The 19,871-nt window shown below is 39.7% G+C and overlaps 1 protein-coding gene across 1 annotated transcript in view; it reads right to left on the reverse strand.

The window, feature by feature from the left end:
* Positions 1-19,871, reverse strand: part of LOC108708487 (glypican-6) — a 644,360-nt gene that overhangs the window by 51,026 nt on the left and 573,463 nt on the right. Inside the window, exons 6-7 of the mRNA XM_041582431.1 lie at positions 6,893-7,036; positions 2,935-2,964 (exon numbers count right to left, since the gene is read on the reverse strand). Coding sequence (XP_041438365.1) covers positions 2,935-2,964; positions 6,893-7,036 — 174 coding nt within the window. The remainder of the gene's footprint in view (positions 1-2,934; positions 2,965-6,892; positions 7,037-19,871) is intronic.

A 19,871-nucleotide genomic window follows, 5' to 3' on the forward strand; every position in this document is an offset into this window, starting at 1 on the left:
ATGGAGACTGAGGTTCCAAAACTCCTGGGTGAATCAGGGGAGTGGACTGGAAGAAGGGAGGGGGTTGTATACTGGCAGTTTAACTATCCAACTAACAAGGAACAAACATGGAGCAGCTTCAAGGCAAATAGATCGGATTCGGTTAGACTGTTCGATCACTATGCTTCCGTCCAATGAAGCCAATGGAGCAGCTTCAATTTCCATGCTTTGAAACATAAAAAAGGGTGAAGGGCAAATCTTTGCAACTTTTTAATGTGGCAATGTAAAATTTTTGGGGCCACACTCCTTTGTCAAACATATTTCTCCCCATAATTACTGATTGTAACCCCCCTTGATGTTAAGTCCCCACTGGCCCCCCTCCCTGCCTCCCCCCGCATAGTCTTACCCCTGAATTATTTTCCCTCTAGAAATAGCAACCGGATCTTCGGTAATCTGCGTGAATGAAGCTGCGTTTTGGCGTATGTGCAGTTGTAGCAATTCTTAATTTTGTGACAACTACGCATGTGCCGCAAGAGACGGAAATTGCCGAAGGGGAGAAAGAAGACACGGAGATTACAGAAGATAAGAAGATGGCGCTCATGAGCTCTGCTGTACTCACTCTGCATTTGCAATCACTATTTCTAGAGGGAAAAGAGTTCATGGGTAAGTCTGTGCAGGGGGGAGGCAGGAAGGGGGGCCAACAGAGGGGGGGCAGTGGGGACTTAACATCACGGAAAGGGTGGTTAGTTATCCTTTAAAAATACATTATTTATCAGTCAGTGTCAAAATCCTAAACCATAATCCTGTTCCCATAGAGACATGAGATGTGCTCCTGTTTCTATTTTAAAATGTTCCAGGGGTTTAGAGGTCAAAATTTCAAAAAGATTTACATTTTCTGTTTTTGTTCTTGAGGAATTTATCTGCCTGTTTCTGCATTGTGTTCCAGTCAAAGGATTCCTGTCGCTGCTGCCTCCCTTTCGCTTCAGACAAGAGCACAGTGATTGGCTCTTGACACAGCCCAGGCAAAACCTGATACATACAGTATATTGTCTGCAAGTGAAGATCTATTGAAACCCAAGCAAAAGCTCTCTTGGCAATGTGCAATATATCTTGCTTTGATGTAAGGCACTAATATGCCAGTTCTTGGGAGGAACGTGATCATCAGCTCTAGAATACCGACATAAATATGGTAAATCTTCAATGCACTCTAATAAACAGAGTAATAGCTTTGTCTTTTTATTGCAGAGGTTATTTCTCTGCATGAAACTATCATCTAAGTTCTGTATATTCTGGCTTTTTATCATCGAAAGAAAGTGCACACAGACAGATTTAGCATTCGGAACTAAAATTGTTTGAGATGAATCTGAAACCAATTTGGAAAGTGTTTTGTGGTTGCAATGTTCCAGTGGAAACCACTGCTTAAAAAAAAAAAAGAAAGAGTTCTAAAAGCCTGGCGAGCAACAAAAATCACTTATCTGTAGCTTGAGCCCTGGCCAGAATGTTTAAATGTTAAATAATGTACAATTAGTGTGATTTTGCTAACTAATTTGTTGACGCCTTAAGTTTAGACGCTATATCATGTCTGAAAAGCTGAGTCGTCAGGGGTAGCAGGCCACCTGATGTGGGGGAGTGCTTGAGAGCTTCATGTCTTTGTTGTTAGACAAATTGAACCACAGGGAAAAAGAATGTTGGCTATCTTGTCTTATAGCTTCCTGGCTGTGTTCCTAAAAGGATTAAAGCTCCTTTTAGGATGAGAACTTTCCATTAGTAACTAGGGATGAGGATAGACTAGGCCACAAAGACTAAAGACACGATCGAACCTCTTAAGCTACAAATACTTATGAGGAAACCCTTTGTTATCCACTGTAACAACATTCACTGGTCACAAAGTAGTTAAGCTGGTTTTAAAGCATCAGTTATATCTGTGCATAGAGAGGTCACTTGTGTCGAGATACATTAAGACTTGCACATTAGAAACAATAATGATTCCCCCTTCTATAAATATATACGCTGATATAAAGGATATAAAGCAGTCACTTTATTTTTTAACATTTAAGAGGAGGTATATAATTCCAAAACATTTTGTCAGGGCCTCTTTGCATTTGAACAGTCAGCTGTATTCCTGTACTGTATTTTCCAAAAAGGATTTATCTAGAGTAAAACTGCCTTTATCACAGTTTTTATTACTAAGGATATTTTAACACACGTTTGGTTAATGTAAACTTCAATAACTATGCCTAAGAACAATATAAAATGTCTTATATTTCTAAAGAACATATTAATTCATAGAATCTCAGTATTCTCCCTTTTCAGTCTCTGCAGTCACCCAGAGCAGTTTTTGTAATGAAATATAACAAATTGAGAGCAAGTACACATGAGGACCAAAAATACATTATAATTGAAGATAGATGCAAAGGTTACATTGTTGATGCTGCTGCAACTATCCTATCCCTATAGAGTCCTACAGGCTATGAGGGTTCTTTATCGCAAATTGAATATGATAAGAATAATGAAAACGTGGGATTCCCAGAAGTTTTCTAAAACAAACGTTATGTACTCTGCTCTATCTTGCAAGTCTACGCGCATTGTAACAGAAGAGAGCTGAGATGAGTCAATTTAAATGCTAATTCTGAGAAAGGTGATTCACACACTTTATTTACCATTTAATTCCCAGCTAACATCTGGGCTAGCTGATCTTAAATCTCTCCAATAAGCACAAAGTAGCCATGCATTCCATAAATGACGGCATTTAGGACCACTGGAATGAGCTGGATGTGTGCTAGTAGCAGATGTTTAGGCACTAATTAAAATCAGTTGATTGTATTTAACACTTTACATTTCTCTAAATTGCATCTACGGCTAAGAAAAAAAAAACATTACAGAAAGGAAACAAAGGAAAACAAATGCAATGAAAAACAAAAATAAGCTGAAAGAATAAAAATGCTTAAAACTTACAGCATTCTGCATTGTCCTCCATAAAGTCCTCTGGAAAACAGTGGAGTGCAGGAAACAGAAAAAAAGAATGGTAAGCATAAGCCAAACAGATTGTTCTTTTATCTTATGAAACAGCAGCTTCCAGAAAAATGACTCCAAACATGTATTTAGTGTGTGTGCTTTATGCTAGTTCTGCAGCACCCAGTCATGTCCTGAAGTTAGTTTTACCTCAATGCAGGTGGTGTAACTATCAATTAGTTCTGCTTTGTCTCTGCTTATATTTAAAGAATAGACAATGATTATAATTGTTACAAACAGCTGCTATTTCCCAGTTCCCAAATATGTATATTTTAAGCTGGGCCATAGACTTGCTCCTGCCATGGTTATGAATGAGTTCATAACAGAATAGCCATTGCTTACTGCATGAATCAGCTCCTTCTACTTCTAAACCAATGAATGCATGTCAGGTAGGAGAAGGAAAGACAGCACGTGATGTAGAAGGAGGAAAGCTTTTTTGTTAAAGGGGATCTATTGCGAAAATGAAAATTTAATATAATCTTCATCTTGCTTAAATAAGTAATTTTCTATATATAATCAATTACATATTCTGTACCGTTTATGAAATAATCAAGTTACTCTTCACTCTCCCCCTTTGAGTAACCTGTCTCTCTTTATTCTGTCTTCATGCAGTAGGTGGAGTCAGTTTTTGATTGACAGTTTGGTCTAATACATCCTTTTATATCCTTGCACCCTTAACCTAGGTGTTTATTCTTTAAAAATAACTAATTTTTCACCTACTAAAGCAGCTCTGGGAGGGGGGTCACCGACTCTGTAAACTATTCTAAATTGATACATTTAGTTGATACATTTCTTATCTTTGTCCCTGCTGAGCAGAATCTCTGGGTTTCATTACAGGGAGCTGTTAGAATTGATACAATAGTTGCTAATACTCCAGAGATGCTGCTGAGAAATGTATCAACTAAATGTTGCAAAACTGTAACCGTTTAGAATCAGCACCTGAATTGCTGAGCTGCCAGACTCAAACACCAGAGACAGGGACATTCAACTTTAAACTTAGATTTTGGAAAAACAGTAAAAAATAAATAATAGAAAGTAATTAAAAAAATCTTAATTTCTGGTTGAAAACAACTGAACTAAAATAGTGTTTGGAGGTGAACAGCCCCTTTAAGTGCAAAACAAAACCCGATGAAAACTGTATTTCACACCTAAAAGCTGGTGAGTTCATGTAGACGTCAATAGCAAAATTCAAATGATTTCTTTATTCAATTCTTTTTAAAGTTGGTAGAATCATTGAAAATGATGACTAAAATGCGATTGTGCTTCATTCAAGATTTTTTTTCTACTTTTTTCAAATGATCAAGTTTTTTAGATTTGAGTCTTTGATCGATAATTGCGCATTCGGGTTTGGTGAGGTTTACAGTTTATATCTAATTAAAAAAATACACTAAAATTCACAAATTTGAATCTTGATAAATATGCCTCCTCATGTCTCTTGTTATTTAACTCTTTCCCGGCCAATGATGTAGATGATGATGAATCTACATTCCAAGGTTTAAGCTTACGTTTCCTAGCAATTAAACAATTTAAAATATTTGAATGAGAAGATTTGGCAACTAAAGACGGACAAGCTTCCATGGAAGTTAGTGGGGTGATTTATTTTCAACATTCAATCTATTTTAAGTTTTTTAAAAGGCATTTTTAAAAATGAATGGAAAAATGTTATTCAATCTGCAGTTGAGCTTCATTTTGGCTACCTAACACAATCAAGTTTTTTTGAGTTTTAACCTATTATTTGAGAAAGAACACAATTGCAAAAAAAAACAGCTTTTATTTTCCACATGTGAGTTTTAAATGTAAAACATGACAAATTGCCCTCAATCTGTGTATATGAAGCATTTCTTCACTGCAGATTTAGCATTCACACAGTTGGCACATTAAGGCTCATTTACTTGCAGGGCGAGATGCAAAGTGTTACTGAAAAAAGCAATTACAAAAAACTTTAAAGTTTAGTTGAATTTTTGTTGTTTTCCACCAGTGGTGTTTTGAATTAGAAAATTGCCCTCCATTTGTGTACATGAAGCATACCTTCTCTGAGCATTTTGCATTCACACAGTTGGTGTATTATGATTTATTTATTAAGTAGGAGCAGAGTGCAAAGAGCAAAAAGCACACACTTTCTTTGATACCTTTCCTTATTCCTTTTTGCACTTTCAGAGTGCCTGGGGAAATGCAGTGCAGCATGGAGTTAAGAATCACATTAACCTCTTTTTATTTTAGTGTCTTACATTCTCATGAATGCTACCTGCTATGAGGTTGCATTGCAGTACAGTAAAAGACACGCCTAAACTCTTAAAATTCAACCAAATTTTCGAAATTGTACCATGGAGAATCATTGTTTATTCAATGAAAAAGAGTTTAGATAGAATATAGGGAGCATAAAATTGTCTTTTTTGGAAGACATAAAAAGGACTGCCATGCAAGTCTATCAGAAGGGGTTCATGAATTTTTATAATTTAATTGTTCCTTTTTTATTCTAACCACAGTGACTAGTGTATCACTGAAGTTGTGTTTGTGAGGGTAAATATTGACTATTTCATGCACAGTTCTTTTTGCACAGAATAAGACAAGCCTTTAGTAAATGTCTAAAATGAAAAATTTTATTTTAGACAATTACAAATTTATATTCTGGAATGGTTTGCATCGATGTTAAAGTTAAGACGTTTTGTCAATTTCCCAGCTGCCCCTGGTCATGTGACTTGTGCCTGCACTTTAGGAGAGAAATGCTTTCTGGCAGGCTGCTGTTTTTCCTTCTCAATGTAACTGAATGTGTCTCAGTGGGACATGGGTTTTTACTATTGAGTGTTGTTCTTAGATCTACCAGGCAGCTGTTATCTTGTGTTAGAGAGCTGTTATCTGGTTACCTTCCCATTGTTCTTTTGTTTGGCTCCTGGGGGGGGGGGGAAAGGGAGGGGGGTGATATCACTCCAACTTGCAGTACAGCAGTAAAGAGTGATTGAAGTTTATCAGAGCACAAGTCACATGACTTGGGGCAGCTGGGAAATTGACAAAATGTCTAGCCCCATGTCAGATTTCAAAATTGAATATAAAAAAATCTGTTTGCTCTTTTGAGAAATGGATTTCAGTGCAGGATTCTGCTGGAGCAGCACTATTAACTGACGCGTTTTGAAAAATGTTTTTCCCATGACAGTATCCCTTTAAGTATTATATGTTATAAGTTAAAAAGGATTGGTTATTCAGTCCACTCAAGCTTATATTGTTAACATAGGCAAGCTGTGCTGTGACATAGGGTGCATACAGTATATATACATTTGCACTTGATTGTGTTTTTTCCACAGCGGGTTAGTTTTCAGTGATTGTACACGTATTTATGAACAGTTTCAAATGGGTTAATTGTGATTAACACTATGATGTGTTTTAATTACGCTGAAAATCATTTTCATGTCTGCAATTCACATTTTTCCATTCAAGCAGAAAAAACTTGAATATCAACTTGTTTTAATGCGGAATATACATTTCCCATTGCCTTCTATAGCCTCTCAAAAAGTTTAAGATGACAAATTTTTATTTTGCAATTTTTGCTTTTTGTTAAATAAATCTGGAGTAACCATGGTAAAAGAAGATACCATGAAAAATATTGCAATTGTGAAGTGTGCAGTGAATACTGATAAATATGTCCCTAGATATAACTTCCCATATTGATATTGAATATAATATAGTAGAACCTGTTCAAATGTCGATTCCTTCAAGCATTTTAAAAAGATTTATAATTTTCCCTGAATTTCCCGTTTCTTATAATTTTCATCGAATTAAAGCCTTGTCCTCTAAGCAGTATAATAGTGAGATTTTACTACATTACCATGGTTTTCCAAAATACAATATTTAAAAATAAAAAAATGTGTAAAATGAAATAACCGTGTGTAATGTAAATAATTCGTACCAGTCTATCAAGGCTTGTTTCTGCAGCAGTTGTGGGTCTCTCCTCTGCAATGTAGGGATGGAACCGAACGTTGTTACTTTGTGAAAATGATCGCGAAAGCCGCAGTAATGGTGGAGATTTGGGTTGGCCACATCCTATAAAGACCTGAAAAATGAAACACATATTATTCGTACTACAGAACCAGTGATCCCAATCTTGACATTATTAAGTATTTTAGAAAAGTGAAATCATGCAGTATATTAAATAATCCCACTCAAATTGTATAATATCTGTTAATTTAGAAAAACGATACGATTAGGAGGGGCTTTTCATGTGGCCCCTAAATTCCAAATGAATTACTATGCCCAATGGAATGGAGATGACCTCAGCATCTATCTGGTATCTGGTACCAAGTACAGAGCAATTAGGGTAAACTGGGACAGACTCATATAAACAACAAATGGGTAGTGTTAGTTAAAGGAACAGTAACAAAAGAAATTTTATGGATTTTAAAAGTAATGAAAATTTAATGTCTTGTTGCTCTTGTTGCTCTGTGCTGGTAAAACTGATGTGTAGCCATGGGGGCAGCCATTCAAAGCTGAAAAAGGAGAAAAGGCACAGGATACTCAGCAGATACCAGAAAAGCTCTGTAGTATAGAATGGGACTCTTCAGGACTTCTCTGTTATCTACTGTGTATCCTGTGCTTGAATGGCTGCCTCCATGGCTACGCAGCAGCTTGTTTATATAAACTATAGTAGTGTTTTGGAAGCAAACCCACCTGTTTTACCAGTGCAGGGCAACAGTGAATTACATTGTCATTCCTTTAAAACACTCATTTTTTGCTGTTACTGTTCCTTGATTGTCTGCAGAATAATATACAGAGAATATGAATTTCATTAAGATCGAAGATGGATTATCTCTAGAAAAGGAATACACATAATGTGAAAAAATAATGTTATAAATAGTTATTATAGAATTGGATTTTGTGGGAATATATTGTGCAAATATCAAAAGGTTAGCAACAGCACTCTAGAAAATGATATTCATTCATAGAAAGGAGTGAACACATCCCTAGCAATGTGTTTTCCTGTAGGAACAGTACTTTTACTAGGTTGAGCCTAGGGAGAGTTTACATTGTTAGATACTACAAGTTTCAACACATTCTAAGATAGGCATTTTCCAGGCAGTAAGACATTCATGATTATAGCAAGTAATACTGGAAGATTACAAAAAAATATTGCTCAACCAACCTTTGAAATCTTAAGTTAGAAGTACTCTCAGAAATTCAAATCCCAGTTTTATTAAACTATGTTCCAAACAGACATATCATATATACTGATTCCAATCTACCACAGTGTTTTCTGTCCCCTAATGTACGTTTCCTTTGCAAGAAAATGTTGGGGAAGCAAGAAGGTAGAAACAAGTCATCATAATGATATGTGCACTGCCTCCTGTTGTCACATTTCTATGCTTTCCCAAGCATGATTAAGGCACCAGCAACTTCTCATGGAGGGTTTGTGTGTATAGCACAGGCATCAAAATGCAGTATTAGGCCTTGATCAAAATAAAATATTTTTCGAACATTCAGACATATGCACCTTTTTGGTGTCAACAATTACTGTATTCAGACCATCCATACAAAAGAAAATAGCTTTGCAATTGTGTGCGTGTGAAGCTTTGTCCTCTACTTACTATGTTTGCTCCATTAGTGGGCCACATCCTGAGAGATGTCATTGGTTAAGCATGCCTGGTGGAAGCTGGGAATTTCCTTTTGAAAAGTGGTGTAGATAAAAGGGAAGAAATCCCACCCACTTGCTTGAAGGGTTAGATGGTACTGAAGAACTTGAGGTAGAAGGGCTATCTAAAATGGAGGCTTCCTCCTTTTATAGCTCATTCTAAGAGTAATAACATGGATTAGGGATATCAGTAGAGCAACCAGAAACTAAATTGAGGAGATTAGATAGGTTAGTACCCTAGGCATCATCTGTCAGGACGGAGCCTCATACAGATGGACTTAAGGTGGCCATACACAGGCCGATAAAAGCTGCTGACAGACCGAGTCGGCAGATTATTGGCCCGTGTATGGGGCACCCCGACGGGCTTCCCCGATTGAGATCTGGCCCAAAGTCGGCCAGATCTCGATAGGATGGAACAAAAAATCCCATTGGCCCACGATCAGATCAAACCGATATTGCCCACCTCAAGGTGGGCATATCGGAGAGAGATCCGCTCGTTTGGCGAAATCTCTCCGTGTATGGCCACCTTTAGGAATAAAAAGATTCCAAGGGAAGCACTATTTTGAGGGTTTTGTAATGTAGGTAAACCTTTTTCAGCACTGTACCTTTTTACTAACAAGTCTGGCAATGAAGCTTCTGTTACATCTTCTCTCCGCACATAGTGCTCTTTTAACCACATTGGGTGCCAAAGGTAATGCTTAAACACTGAACTTGTTCTTGGCTTTCCCCTTTGTTTGTTTTTTCTTTCCCCTTTAAGATAGTATAACCCTATTTTGGTTACACTCTCTTAAATAGTAATTAACACTTTGCAATCCAGGACCCGGAATTCTTTTTGCATATGAAAGATGCTTGGAGAACTGGGTTTTACAGTGCAGTGTAAAGTTTGCATAAACAGTATGACTTTATAAAAAATGAATGTAGTAACTGTAAACACAAATCACAAATCCTGCATGGACTATCAAACTCCTGGCACATTCTTTCAATGCCCCAGTAACACACTCCACTCTGGGTGTATAAATGCAGATTTACACAGTTCAGTTCAGTGTCATCTCTCCAAGAGCTTTAAGTCCCAGGTAGCTGTACCTGCCCCAAGGTATCTTTCCCTTTTGGATTTGGTAGCCACTCTCATGTGACAGGTACACAATCAAGACCTGGCATCACACTGTGGACACACAAGGGTTTCAACAGGCATCCAACAGCTGAACTGGATACATTCTCCCTCTAGACTGTAAACTCAAAGTTGTCCAGCTGAGTACCCCACTCTGTCTCTCTTTCTTGGGAGAAAATGGGCACAGGAAGGCTGGTCAGCAACTATACTCACTGTACAGATCCCCAGTCCTTAGTATAAAATCTCTTTATATCAATGCTCCTCTTTGTCCAATCTGCTTGAGCTCTTACACTGGTGGGTGACTCTAGGGTACAAACCCTTTCTGATCTCCATGATGTACCATTAGTCTGCTCTACTAACTACTGTAATTCTATCTTTCACTCCTACAGTGAACTATAGCAATAGCTAGCACTCCCATTATCCCTTCTACTGTGGCCTGTTTCCTCAGGTTCTTCAGCTCCATCCACCCCTTCCAACAACAATAGTCCAAAGAAGTTGGTCTACAAACTCCTCTTCTTAGGTATGCATCAGCACTGGTTGTGTTTTATATGTTCGGTTGTTCTATGTGGACTCCTCTTTATCATTATCAAAGCTCTCCTCTTAACCTTTATTGGACTGCCCTGAAGGTTGTTCTTGCTGCAACAATAAATATTTTTTCTACAATATCTATTATCAATTATCTGGCACTTTAGAAGTTCTAATTCTATTTATCGTTTTCATGGTGGCTGATGTTCTCCTTTAATGCACTGTACTTGTGTGATAGAATTATTTCTGGTACAATGGCCCTCTCCAGCACCACTTAATCCTGTAAAGCTTCTTAACACATTCAAGTGCTTCTAAATCAATTCACTAAACACTGCCACAGCCCTTTGTACATAGAATGTAAATTCTGTACCTATATAACTATTTCCTATATAAAATATGTTTTACTGAGTGCAGAGAATTTTGCCTTTATGCATAGTTTATACATGCATTGTGCAAAATGTTTACGTAAACAATTAATGGCATGAAGGCCTTTTTCTTTGTGTGGGTGCATGAATGCATTGTGCTTAGTTCAGGGACAGTTATAAGTACATAGTGATCTTTATAAACTAGCCAGTACTGACAAAAATATGTAGAGCTGAAAAACATTTAGAGCCTAATTTATCACAGATGAATTGAGAAGGATTATTTTTGGTTTTCAAAACTTTCCTTATTTTTACTAATATTGACATAGTTATAGAAAATCACACTATTGTCTCCTGCAAATAAAATGAGTATATGATGCCACCCATGCCTGCTTTGTTAGAAACATGTAGAATCTTTGAATAATCATGTGGCCAATGCAATGGAAACATTTTATGCACAATGAGGGATAATTATCATCAAACTCTTTCTTCTTTAGAAGCTGTGTAGAAATCTTTTATGTATTGTTAATCTATGTAGTTTATTGGCTTTGAATATCTTTCCATAGATACTACTTCTTTTGCATATTCATTTCATCTATTCTTGCAATGTCTAAAGAAATCATTCTATATGTTTACAAAAAATACAGCAAATATTAAAATCATGCTTTGTATCCATCTATGAAATTCAGCACGAATCATAGTTTTGTTTAGATTAATGATGTGGAGATCCAAGAGATTGCTATTCATGGCCAGGGAACATCTGATATATAGCACAAAATACTGTCATTTTTTAAATGTTTAACTGAGCAGCAATTTGTCCTGCCCTCTATACTTCCCATGTCTGATTTGCAGTGTTTACTGAATAAAAAGGCACTGGAAAATGAGTTAAATCAGTTAAACCTACATATCTTCCTATAAATTATAAAAATAACGTGTTTTTAAATTTAGGTTTTGTGCATTTTTGACAGTAAAAGATAATGTTCCTGAGGTTCCTGATTGTGATACTATGAAAAAGGGGGGCTTTAAAGAATAAATAAAGAATAATAATATACATTTATAAAAGGAAATGTACCGTAGAGTAGATACCATTGCAACTTTAACTTTTTTTGCGATCATGTTTTACTATTTTTAAGTAGGGATGTAGCGAACGTCGGAAAAAAAGTTCGCGAACATATTCGCGAACTTGCGCAAAAATGCGAGCGGTTCGCGAACGGTTTGCGAACCCCATAGACTTCAATGGGAAGGCGAACTTTAACATCTAGAAAAGACATTTCTGGCCAGAAAAATGATTTTAAAGTTGTTTAAAGGGTGCAACGACCTGGACAGTGGCATGCCAGAGGGGGATCAAGGGCAAAAATGTATCTGAAAAATCTGCCTGTGTGTGCTTGGAAGAGATAGTGTAGGGGGAGAGCTGTTAGTGATTTCAGGGACAGATGATAGTAAGTTTGCTGGCTAGTAATCTGCTTGATACTGCTCTGTATTGGAGGGACAGAAGTCTGCAGGGATTTGAGGGACATTTTAGCTTAGGTAGCTTTGCTGGCTAGTAATCTACTGTTCTCTTTAAACAACTGCCATACGTTGACCTTGTAGGCATTGTTTGCCCAGTTTTTTTGGACGCAGCCACTGAAGCACAGTTGCCAGAAAAAATATGCCATATAAATGCTGAAAATAGTAATTTTTCGCCATACGTTGACCTTGTAGACATTGTTTGCCCAGTTTTTTTGGACGCAGCCACTGAAGCACAGTTGCCAGAAAAAATATGCCATATAAATGCTGAAAATAGTCATTTTTTGCCATACGTTGACCTTGTAGGCATTGTTTGCCCAGTTTTTTTGGTCGCAGCCACTGAAGCACAGTTGCCAGAAAAAATATGCCATATAAATGCTGAAAATAGTCATTTTTTGCCATATACGTTGAGTCAACGTATGGCAAAAAATGACTATTTTCAGCATTTATATGGCATATTTTTTCTGGCCTCTGTGCTTCAGTGGCTGCGGCCAAAAAAACTGGGCAAACAATGCCTACAAGGTCAACGTCGTTGACCTTGTAGGCATTGTTTGCCCAGTTTTTTTGGCCGCAGCCACTGAAGCACAGAGGCCAGAAAAAATATGCCATATAAATGCTGAAAATAGTCATTTTTTTGGTCGCAGCCACTGAAGCACAGTAGACAGAAAAATTATGCCATATAAATGCAGAAAATATAAATTTTTTTGGTTGCAGCCACTGAAGCACAGAGGCCAGAAAAATTATGCCATATAAATGCAGAAAATATGCATTTTTTTGGTTGCAGCCACTGAAGCACAGAGGCCAGAAAAATTATGCCATATAAATGCAGAAAATATGCATTTTTTTGGACGCAGCCACTGAAGCACAGTTGCCAGAAAAAATATGCCATATAAATGCTGAAAATAGTCATTTTTTGCCATACGTTGACCTTGTAGACATTGTTTGCCCAGTTTTTTTGGTTGCACCCACTGAAGCACAGAGGCCAGAAAAAATTAAACCAGTAGGGTTTGCACCCTAGTTTGTAACGGTGGCGGAGGGAGGAGGAGGACGCTAAAGGACAGCTGTGTGTGGAGTCATGAGGCTTGAAGAGAAGGACAGCTGCATAGAAGTCAGAACAAGTCTTCCGGCGTGCAGTAACCCTCCGAGATCCACCCCTCATTCATTTTAATAAAGGTCAGGTAATCGACACTTTTGTGACCTAGGCGAGTTCTCTTCTCAGTTACAATCCCTCCTGCTGCACTGAAGGTCCTTTCTGAGAGCACACTTGAGGCTGGGCAAGACAAGAGGTTCATGGCAAATTGTGACAGCTCTGGCCACAGATCAAGCCTGCGCACCCAGTAGTCCAGGGGTTCATCGCTCCTCAGAGTGTCGATATCTGCAGTTAATGCCAGGTAGTCCGCTACCTGCCGGTCGAGGCGTTCTTTGAGGGTGGATCCAGAAGGGTTGTGGCGCTGCCTTGGACAGAAAAACATTTGCATGTCTGACGTTACAGACTGGCCAAAGGGCTTTGTCCTTGCAGGTGTGCTCGTGGCAGGATTACTGGCACCTCTGCCCCTGGAATGTTGATGAGTTCCTGAAGTGACATCACCCTTAAAAGCATTGTACAACATGTTTTGCAGGCTGGTTTGTAAATGCCGCATCTTTTCGGACTTGTGGTATGTTGGTAACATTTCTGACACTTTATGCTTGTACCGAGGGTCTAGTAGCGTTGCGACCCAGTACAGGTCCTTCTCCTTAAGCCTCTTGATACGGGGGTCCTTCAACAGGCATGACAGCATGAAAGACCCCATTCTCACAAGGTTGGATGCAGAGCTATCCATCTCCGCTTCCTCATTATCAAGGACTGCATCATCCACGGTCTCCTCCCCCCAGCCACGTACAAGACCAGGGGTCCCCAAAAGGTCACCACTAGCCCCCTGGGAAGCCTGCTCCTGTTGGTCCTCCTCCTCCTCCTCCACAAAGCCACCTTCCTCCTCTGACTCCACTTCTGGCACCTCTCCCTGCGTTGCAGCAGGTGCCTGGGTTCGTTCTGGTGATTCCGACCAGAAATCGTGCGCTTCCAGCTCCTCGTCACGCTGGTCTACAGCCTCATCTGTCACTCGTCGCACGGCACGCTCCAGGAAGAAAGCGAAGGGTGCGACTGACCATATTTGTCACCTCTTCAAAAGGTCGCATGAGCCTGCAGGCATCGCGCATAAGCACCCAGTAACGGGGGAAAAAAATCCCCAGCTGTGCAGATCCAGTCCTACCACCCAGTTCAAAAAGGTACTCGTTGACGGCCCTTTGTTGTTGCAGCAGACGTTCCAACATAAGGAGCGTTGAATTCCAGCGAGTCTGGCTGTCAGAAATCAAACGCCTGACTGGCATGTTGTAGCGCTGCTGAATGTCAGCAAGGCGTGCCATGGCTGTGTAGGAACGTCTGAAATGGGCCGACACCTTTCTGGACTGGGTGAGAACGTCCTGGAATCCTGGGTAATTGGAGACAAAACGTTGGACTATTAAATTTAACACATGTGCCATGCAGGGCACATGTGTTAAATTGCCTAGTCTCAACGCTGCCAACAGATTGCTTCCATTGTCACACACCACTTTTCCGATCTGCAGTTGGTGTGGGGTCAGCCACCGATCGGCCTGTGACTGCAGAGATGACAGGAGTACAGATCCGGTATGGTTTTTGCTTTCCAGGCACGTCATCCCCAAGACAGCGTGACAACGGCGTACCTGGCACGTCGAATAGCCTAGGGGGAGCTGGGGGTGCACAGGTGTGGAGGAGGAGAAGGAGGACCCAGCAGCAGAGTAAGAAGAAGAAGAGGAAGAAGACGAGGTAGAGAGCGATGGAGGAGTAGAGGTGGTGGCAGAACCGCGTGCAATCCGTGGCGGTGACACCAACTCCACTGTTGTTGTTGAGCTACCCATTCCCTGCTTCCCAGCCATTACCAAGTTCACCCAGTGGGCAGTGTAGGTGACATACCTGCCCTGACCATGCTTGGAGGACCATGCGTCAGTAGTCATATGGACCTTTGGCCCAACACTAAGTGACAGAGATGCGGTAACTTGGCTCTGCACATGTTGGTACAGGTGTGGTATTCCCTTTTTAGAAAAAAAATTGCGGCTGGGTACCTTCCACTGCGGTGTCCCAATTGCTACAAATTTGCGGAAGGCCTCAGAGTCCACCAGCTGGTATGGTAAAAGCTGGCGGGCTAAGAGTGCGGACAAGCCAGCTGTCAGACGCCGGGCAAGGGGGTGACAGTCAGACATTGGCTTCTTACGCTCAAACATGGCCTTCACAGAAACTTGGCTGGTGGCAGATGACTGGGAATGGGAACAGGTGGTCAAGGTGGAAGGCGGAGTGGAGGGTGGTTCAGACGGGTCAAGGAGAGCAGAGGTAGAGCAGTAAGATGCTGGACCAGAAGGAGTGTGGCTTTTAGTTTGCCTGTTGCCTTTGAGGTGTTGCTCCCAAAGTGCTTTGTGCTTGCCGCTCATGTGCCTTCGCATAGAAGTTGTACCTATGTGGCTGTTGGGCTTACCAAGGCTCAGTTTCTGACTGCACTCATTGCAAATTACAATGCTTTTGTCAGAGGCACACACATTAAAAAAATCCCACACTGCTGACTTTTTGGAAGTGTGCGATCTGGCGGTAACAGTAGAAGTTGGCGGCATTGGCGGCAATGGCGGGTGCGTTGGCCGGCTGAACACAGGTGCCGATACATGTTGTTGCCCTACTGATCCCTGCGGGCTGTCCTCCCTGCTTCTTCTAAGTCTTATTCTCCTACTGCCTCTCTGACTCTCCGTCTCTCCATCTGAACTACCCTCCTCTTGCTCTCTTCTACTAGGCACCCACAAAACATCAATCTCCTCATCATCATTCTCCTCAGATGCATCAATTTCTTCTGACACATCACAGAAGGAAGCAGCAGCGGGGACCTCCTCCTCATCACTCATTATGTCCATCTCTATCGTGTTCTCTGCCAGAATTAAATCTGGTGTAAGGTCCTCATCTCCTTCATCTTCTTCTGGCAATAATGGTTGCACATTACTCAGTTCAAGAAACTCATGGGAAAATAACTCCTCTGACTCCAGTGAAGAAGGGGCACCGGTGGTGGAGGAAGTGTTACGTGGGGTGGCCATAGCAGTGGAGGATGAGGAGGATGTTGTGGTAAAGTTAGAAACGGTAGAGGATGGGGTGTGCTGTGTAAGCCAGTCAACTACCTCTTCAGCATTTTGGGAGTTCAGGGTCATTGGCTTTTTAAAACTGGGCAATTTGCTAGGGCCACAGGATTGCATAGCAGCACGGCCCCTAGCACGGCCTCTGCGTGGCGGCCTGCCTTTGCCTGGCATTATTTTTAAAAAAACAACAACAACAACAAAAACTCAGTTGGTTTTTCTGGAAACGATAATACACACAGCTAGATGGCAGTTTGAAGAAAACAGTGTGCAAATAATGCCTACAAGGTCAACGTATACACTACTACAGCGGTGGATACGGATTACGTAAAATATATGAATGCTGCTTGAAAAAAAGTAACTCAAGTGGTTTTTCTAGAGACGATAATATTATCAATATTTAGACAAAATGTGAACAAGCTCACACAGCTAGATGGCGGGTTGAAGAAAACACTGTGCAAATAATGCCTACAAGGTCAACGTATACACTACTACAGCGGTGGATACGGATTACGTAAAATATATTATGGCTGCTTGAAAAAAGTCACTCCGGTGTTTTTTCTGGAGACGGTAATATTATGGATATTTAGACAGAATGTGAACAAGGTCACACAGCTAGATGGCGGGTTGAAGAAAACAGTGTGCAAATAATGCCTACAAGGTCAACGTATACACTACTACAGCGGTGGATACGGATTACGTAAAATATATTATGGCTGCTTGAAAAAAGTCACTCCGGTGTTTTTTCTGGAGACGGTAATATTATGGATATTTAGACAGAATGTGAACAAGGTCACACAGCTAGATGGCGGGTTGAAGAAAACAGTGTGCAAATAATGCCTACAAGGTCAACGTATACACTACTACAGCGGTGGATACGGATTACGTAAAATATATTATGGCTGCTTGAAAAAAGTCACTCCGGTGTTTTTTCTGGAGACGGTAATATTATGGATATTTAGACAGAATGTGAACAAGGTCACACAGCTAGATGGCGGGTTGAAGAAAACAGTGTGCAAATAATGCCTACAGGGCAAATAATGCCTAAAAGGTCAACTTATACACTACTACAGCGGTAGTAAAATAAAAAAAAGTAAAATAAAAAAAAATGAATATTAAAAAAAAAAAATTAAAGTTGGTGCTGCTGAACTACTAGGAGCAGCAGATTAGCACACCAGTCCCACTCCCCAACACTGCTAGACTAATAGCACTGGGCTCTTATAGTAGTAGTAGTAGTAGTAGTAGTAAAACAACAAAAAAATAAATAAAAGCAGTCCTTACAAGGACTACTGTTATTGCAGCAGTCAGCAGATGAGATCAGAAGCAGGACAGCTGCCCACTGCAGCTACATACAGAGCACTGCAGTAGAAGGTAGATTACTAGCCAGCAAAGCTACCTAAGCTTAAATGTCCCTCAAACCCCTGCAGACTTCTGTCCCTCCAATAACAGAGCAGTATCAAAACGATTACTAGCCAGCAAACTTTCAACTGTCCCTGAAATCACTAACAGGCAGCAGCTCTCTCCCTACACTATCTCTTCAGCACACACAGGCAGAGTGAAAAAACGCTGCAGGGCTTCGGTTTTTATAGGGAAGGGGAGTGGTCCAGGGGAGAGCTTCCTGATTGGCTGCCATGTACCTGCTGGTCTGGGGTGAGAGGGCAAAAAAAAGCGCCAACAATGGCGAACCCAAAATGGCGAACGTCGCGCGACGTTCGCGAACTTCCGGCGAGCGTGAACACCCGATGTTCGCGCGAACAAGTTCGCCGGCGAACAGTTCGCGACATCTCTATTTTTAAGCACTAGCATAAAACATGATATTTCAAAAAAATTATATTTCACCCATTTTAAGCTCCAAATCTCAACTATTTTAACTATTAGTTGGCAAGTTTTTTTCTCAAAGGAATTTTTTTTAGCATTTCTTTTAATTAATTGCAACTGCTCAAGCTTTCAAAAATATTCTTGAGTAGATTGGCAATCCTGTTCTTTCTTTGTGGTTGTTACATTTTGAAAAATTTGCCCCTAAGTCTTTGGTTCTGCTGCTTGGCTTCTATACCATACCTCCCGAGCAACCACCTGAAGACTGGAAAAAGTAGTGTATTAAGTTGTTATTTAAATATACTGTTGACTGTATTGTTATAATTAAAGTTTAATTTGAAGGAAGAGTCATATTTGCAATACGGGATAACGATACCACCAGTGCAGCTTTGTAATGAGCTATTTCTGTATCAGGGCTGAAGCTTCACTGCAGAAAAAATATTTCTTTGCACCATTAAAATGAATGGAGCGCTCTTATTCACCTATATAATTTATTATAAGTTTATATACCTTATATTTTACACAGTACCGGTATAGGATCGTCATCTAGAAACCGGTTATCCAGAAAATTCTGAATTACGGAATAGCTCCCATAGACTCCATATTATCTAAATGTTGAAAATTTTTAAAATGATTTACTTATTCCCTGTAATCATAAAACAGTACCTTGCACTTGTTCCAAACTAAGATATAATTAATACTTATTGGAAGCAAAGCCATCTTATTGGGTATATTTGATGTTTAAAAGATTTTCTAGTAGATGTGAAGATCCAAATTACAGAAAGATCCATTATCCTGAAAACCCCAGGTCCTGAGCATTTTGGATTGCAGAAGTCCAATACCTGTATTTATATAGCTCTGAAAAGCCAAAATAAGATTATAACTTTGCCTATCTATACATTTGCCTGCAACATCACTGTACAAAATCTTTGCGCATGTTGAACTTCATAAATAAGGGGATTCCTTAGACATAACAATCCCTGGAATTGCCCCTGAAAATTTCATTCGTGAATGTGATTGACAAATAGGGACTTGTTCATCGCAGTTTCTGCAATGGGTATACAGGCGGTATACAAGGGGGCTTAAGAGGCATCTGGGCAGTGCACCAAAATGCTGGTCATTAAATGTGACATTCTTCTCTTTCTAAATGAAAGCCATAATTTAGGCATAAGAAACATCTACTGTATGTTCTCAAATGGGACAAAGGATAAACAGGACCCAATACATGGGAAAAGAGAAACTCTTTTTGTATAGCTTCCTGATATAAATTCTCCTTCCAGTCTCCCTCTCTCTCTCTCTCTGTAGCTCTGTCTCTAACATTATGTTCCACTTACTTTTATTGCCAAGATAATCTTTGTGAAAAGACTTTCTTTTTTTTTTTGTGATAGTTGGATCTTGTGATTCATCAGCCTACTCTAGGAATCTTGCCACAACTCAGGTTTTTGTCTTTTTGGGATTCATTACAGTCACCTTCGAGTTGAACATCTTGGAAATATTTATGGGAGCCATTTGGATCACTCCTGGGATTTTATGTCCCTAATTATTATTATGTGGAGAATGCTTAACGTTTTAGAACAATGCATAAAGGAGACTAATAGTTCAAACCCCATACTTAAGTGAAAAATAAAAACTTAATATATATATATATATATATATATATATATATATGTAAAAAAAAAAAGGCACACCATTGTTTTTTCATTTGATTAATCAAATATATGCAGGGGCATGGCACGTCATGTAAAGAGTTTCACTTTTTAAACTTTTCTTCAGTTTTCTCATA

This window comes from Xenopus laevis, chromosome 2L, assembly GCF_017654675.1.
Source record: "Xenopus laevis strain J_2021 chromosome 2L, Xenopus_laevis_v10.1, whole genome shotgun sequence".
In the NCBI taxonomy this organism is placed as follows: domain Eukaryota; kingdom Metazoa; phylum Chordata; class Amphibia; order Anura; family Pipidae; genus Xenopus; species Xenopus laevis.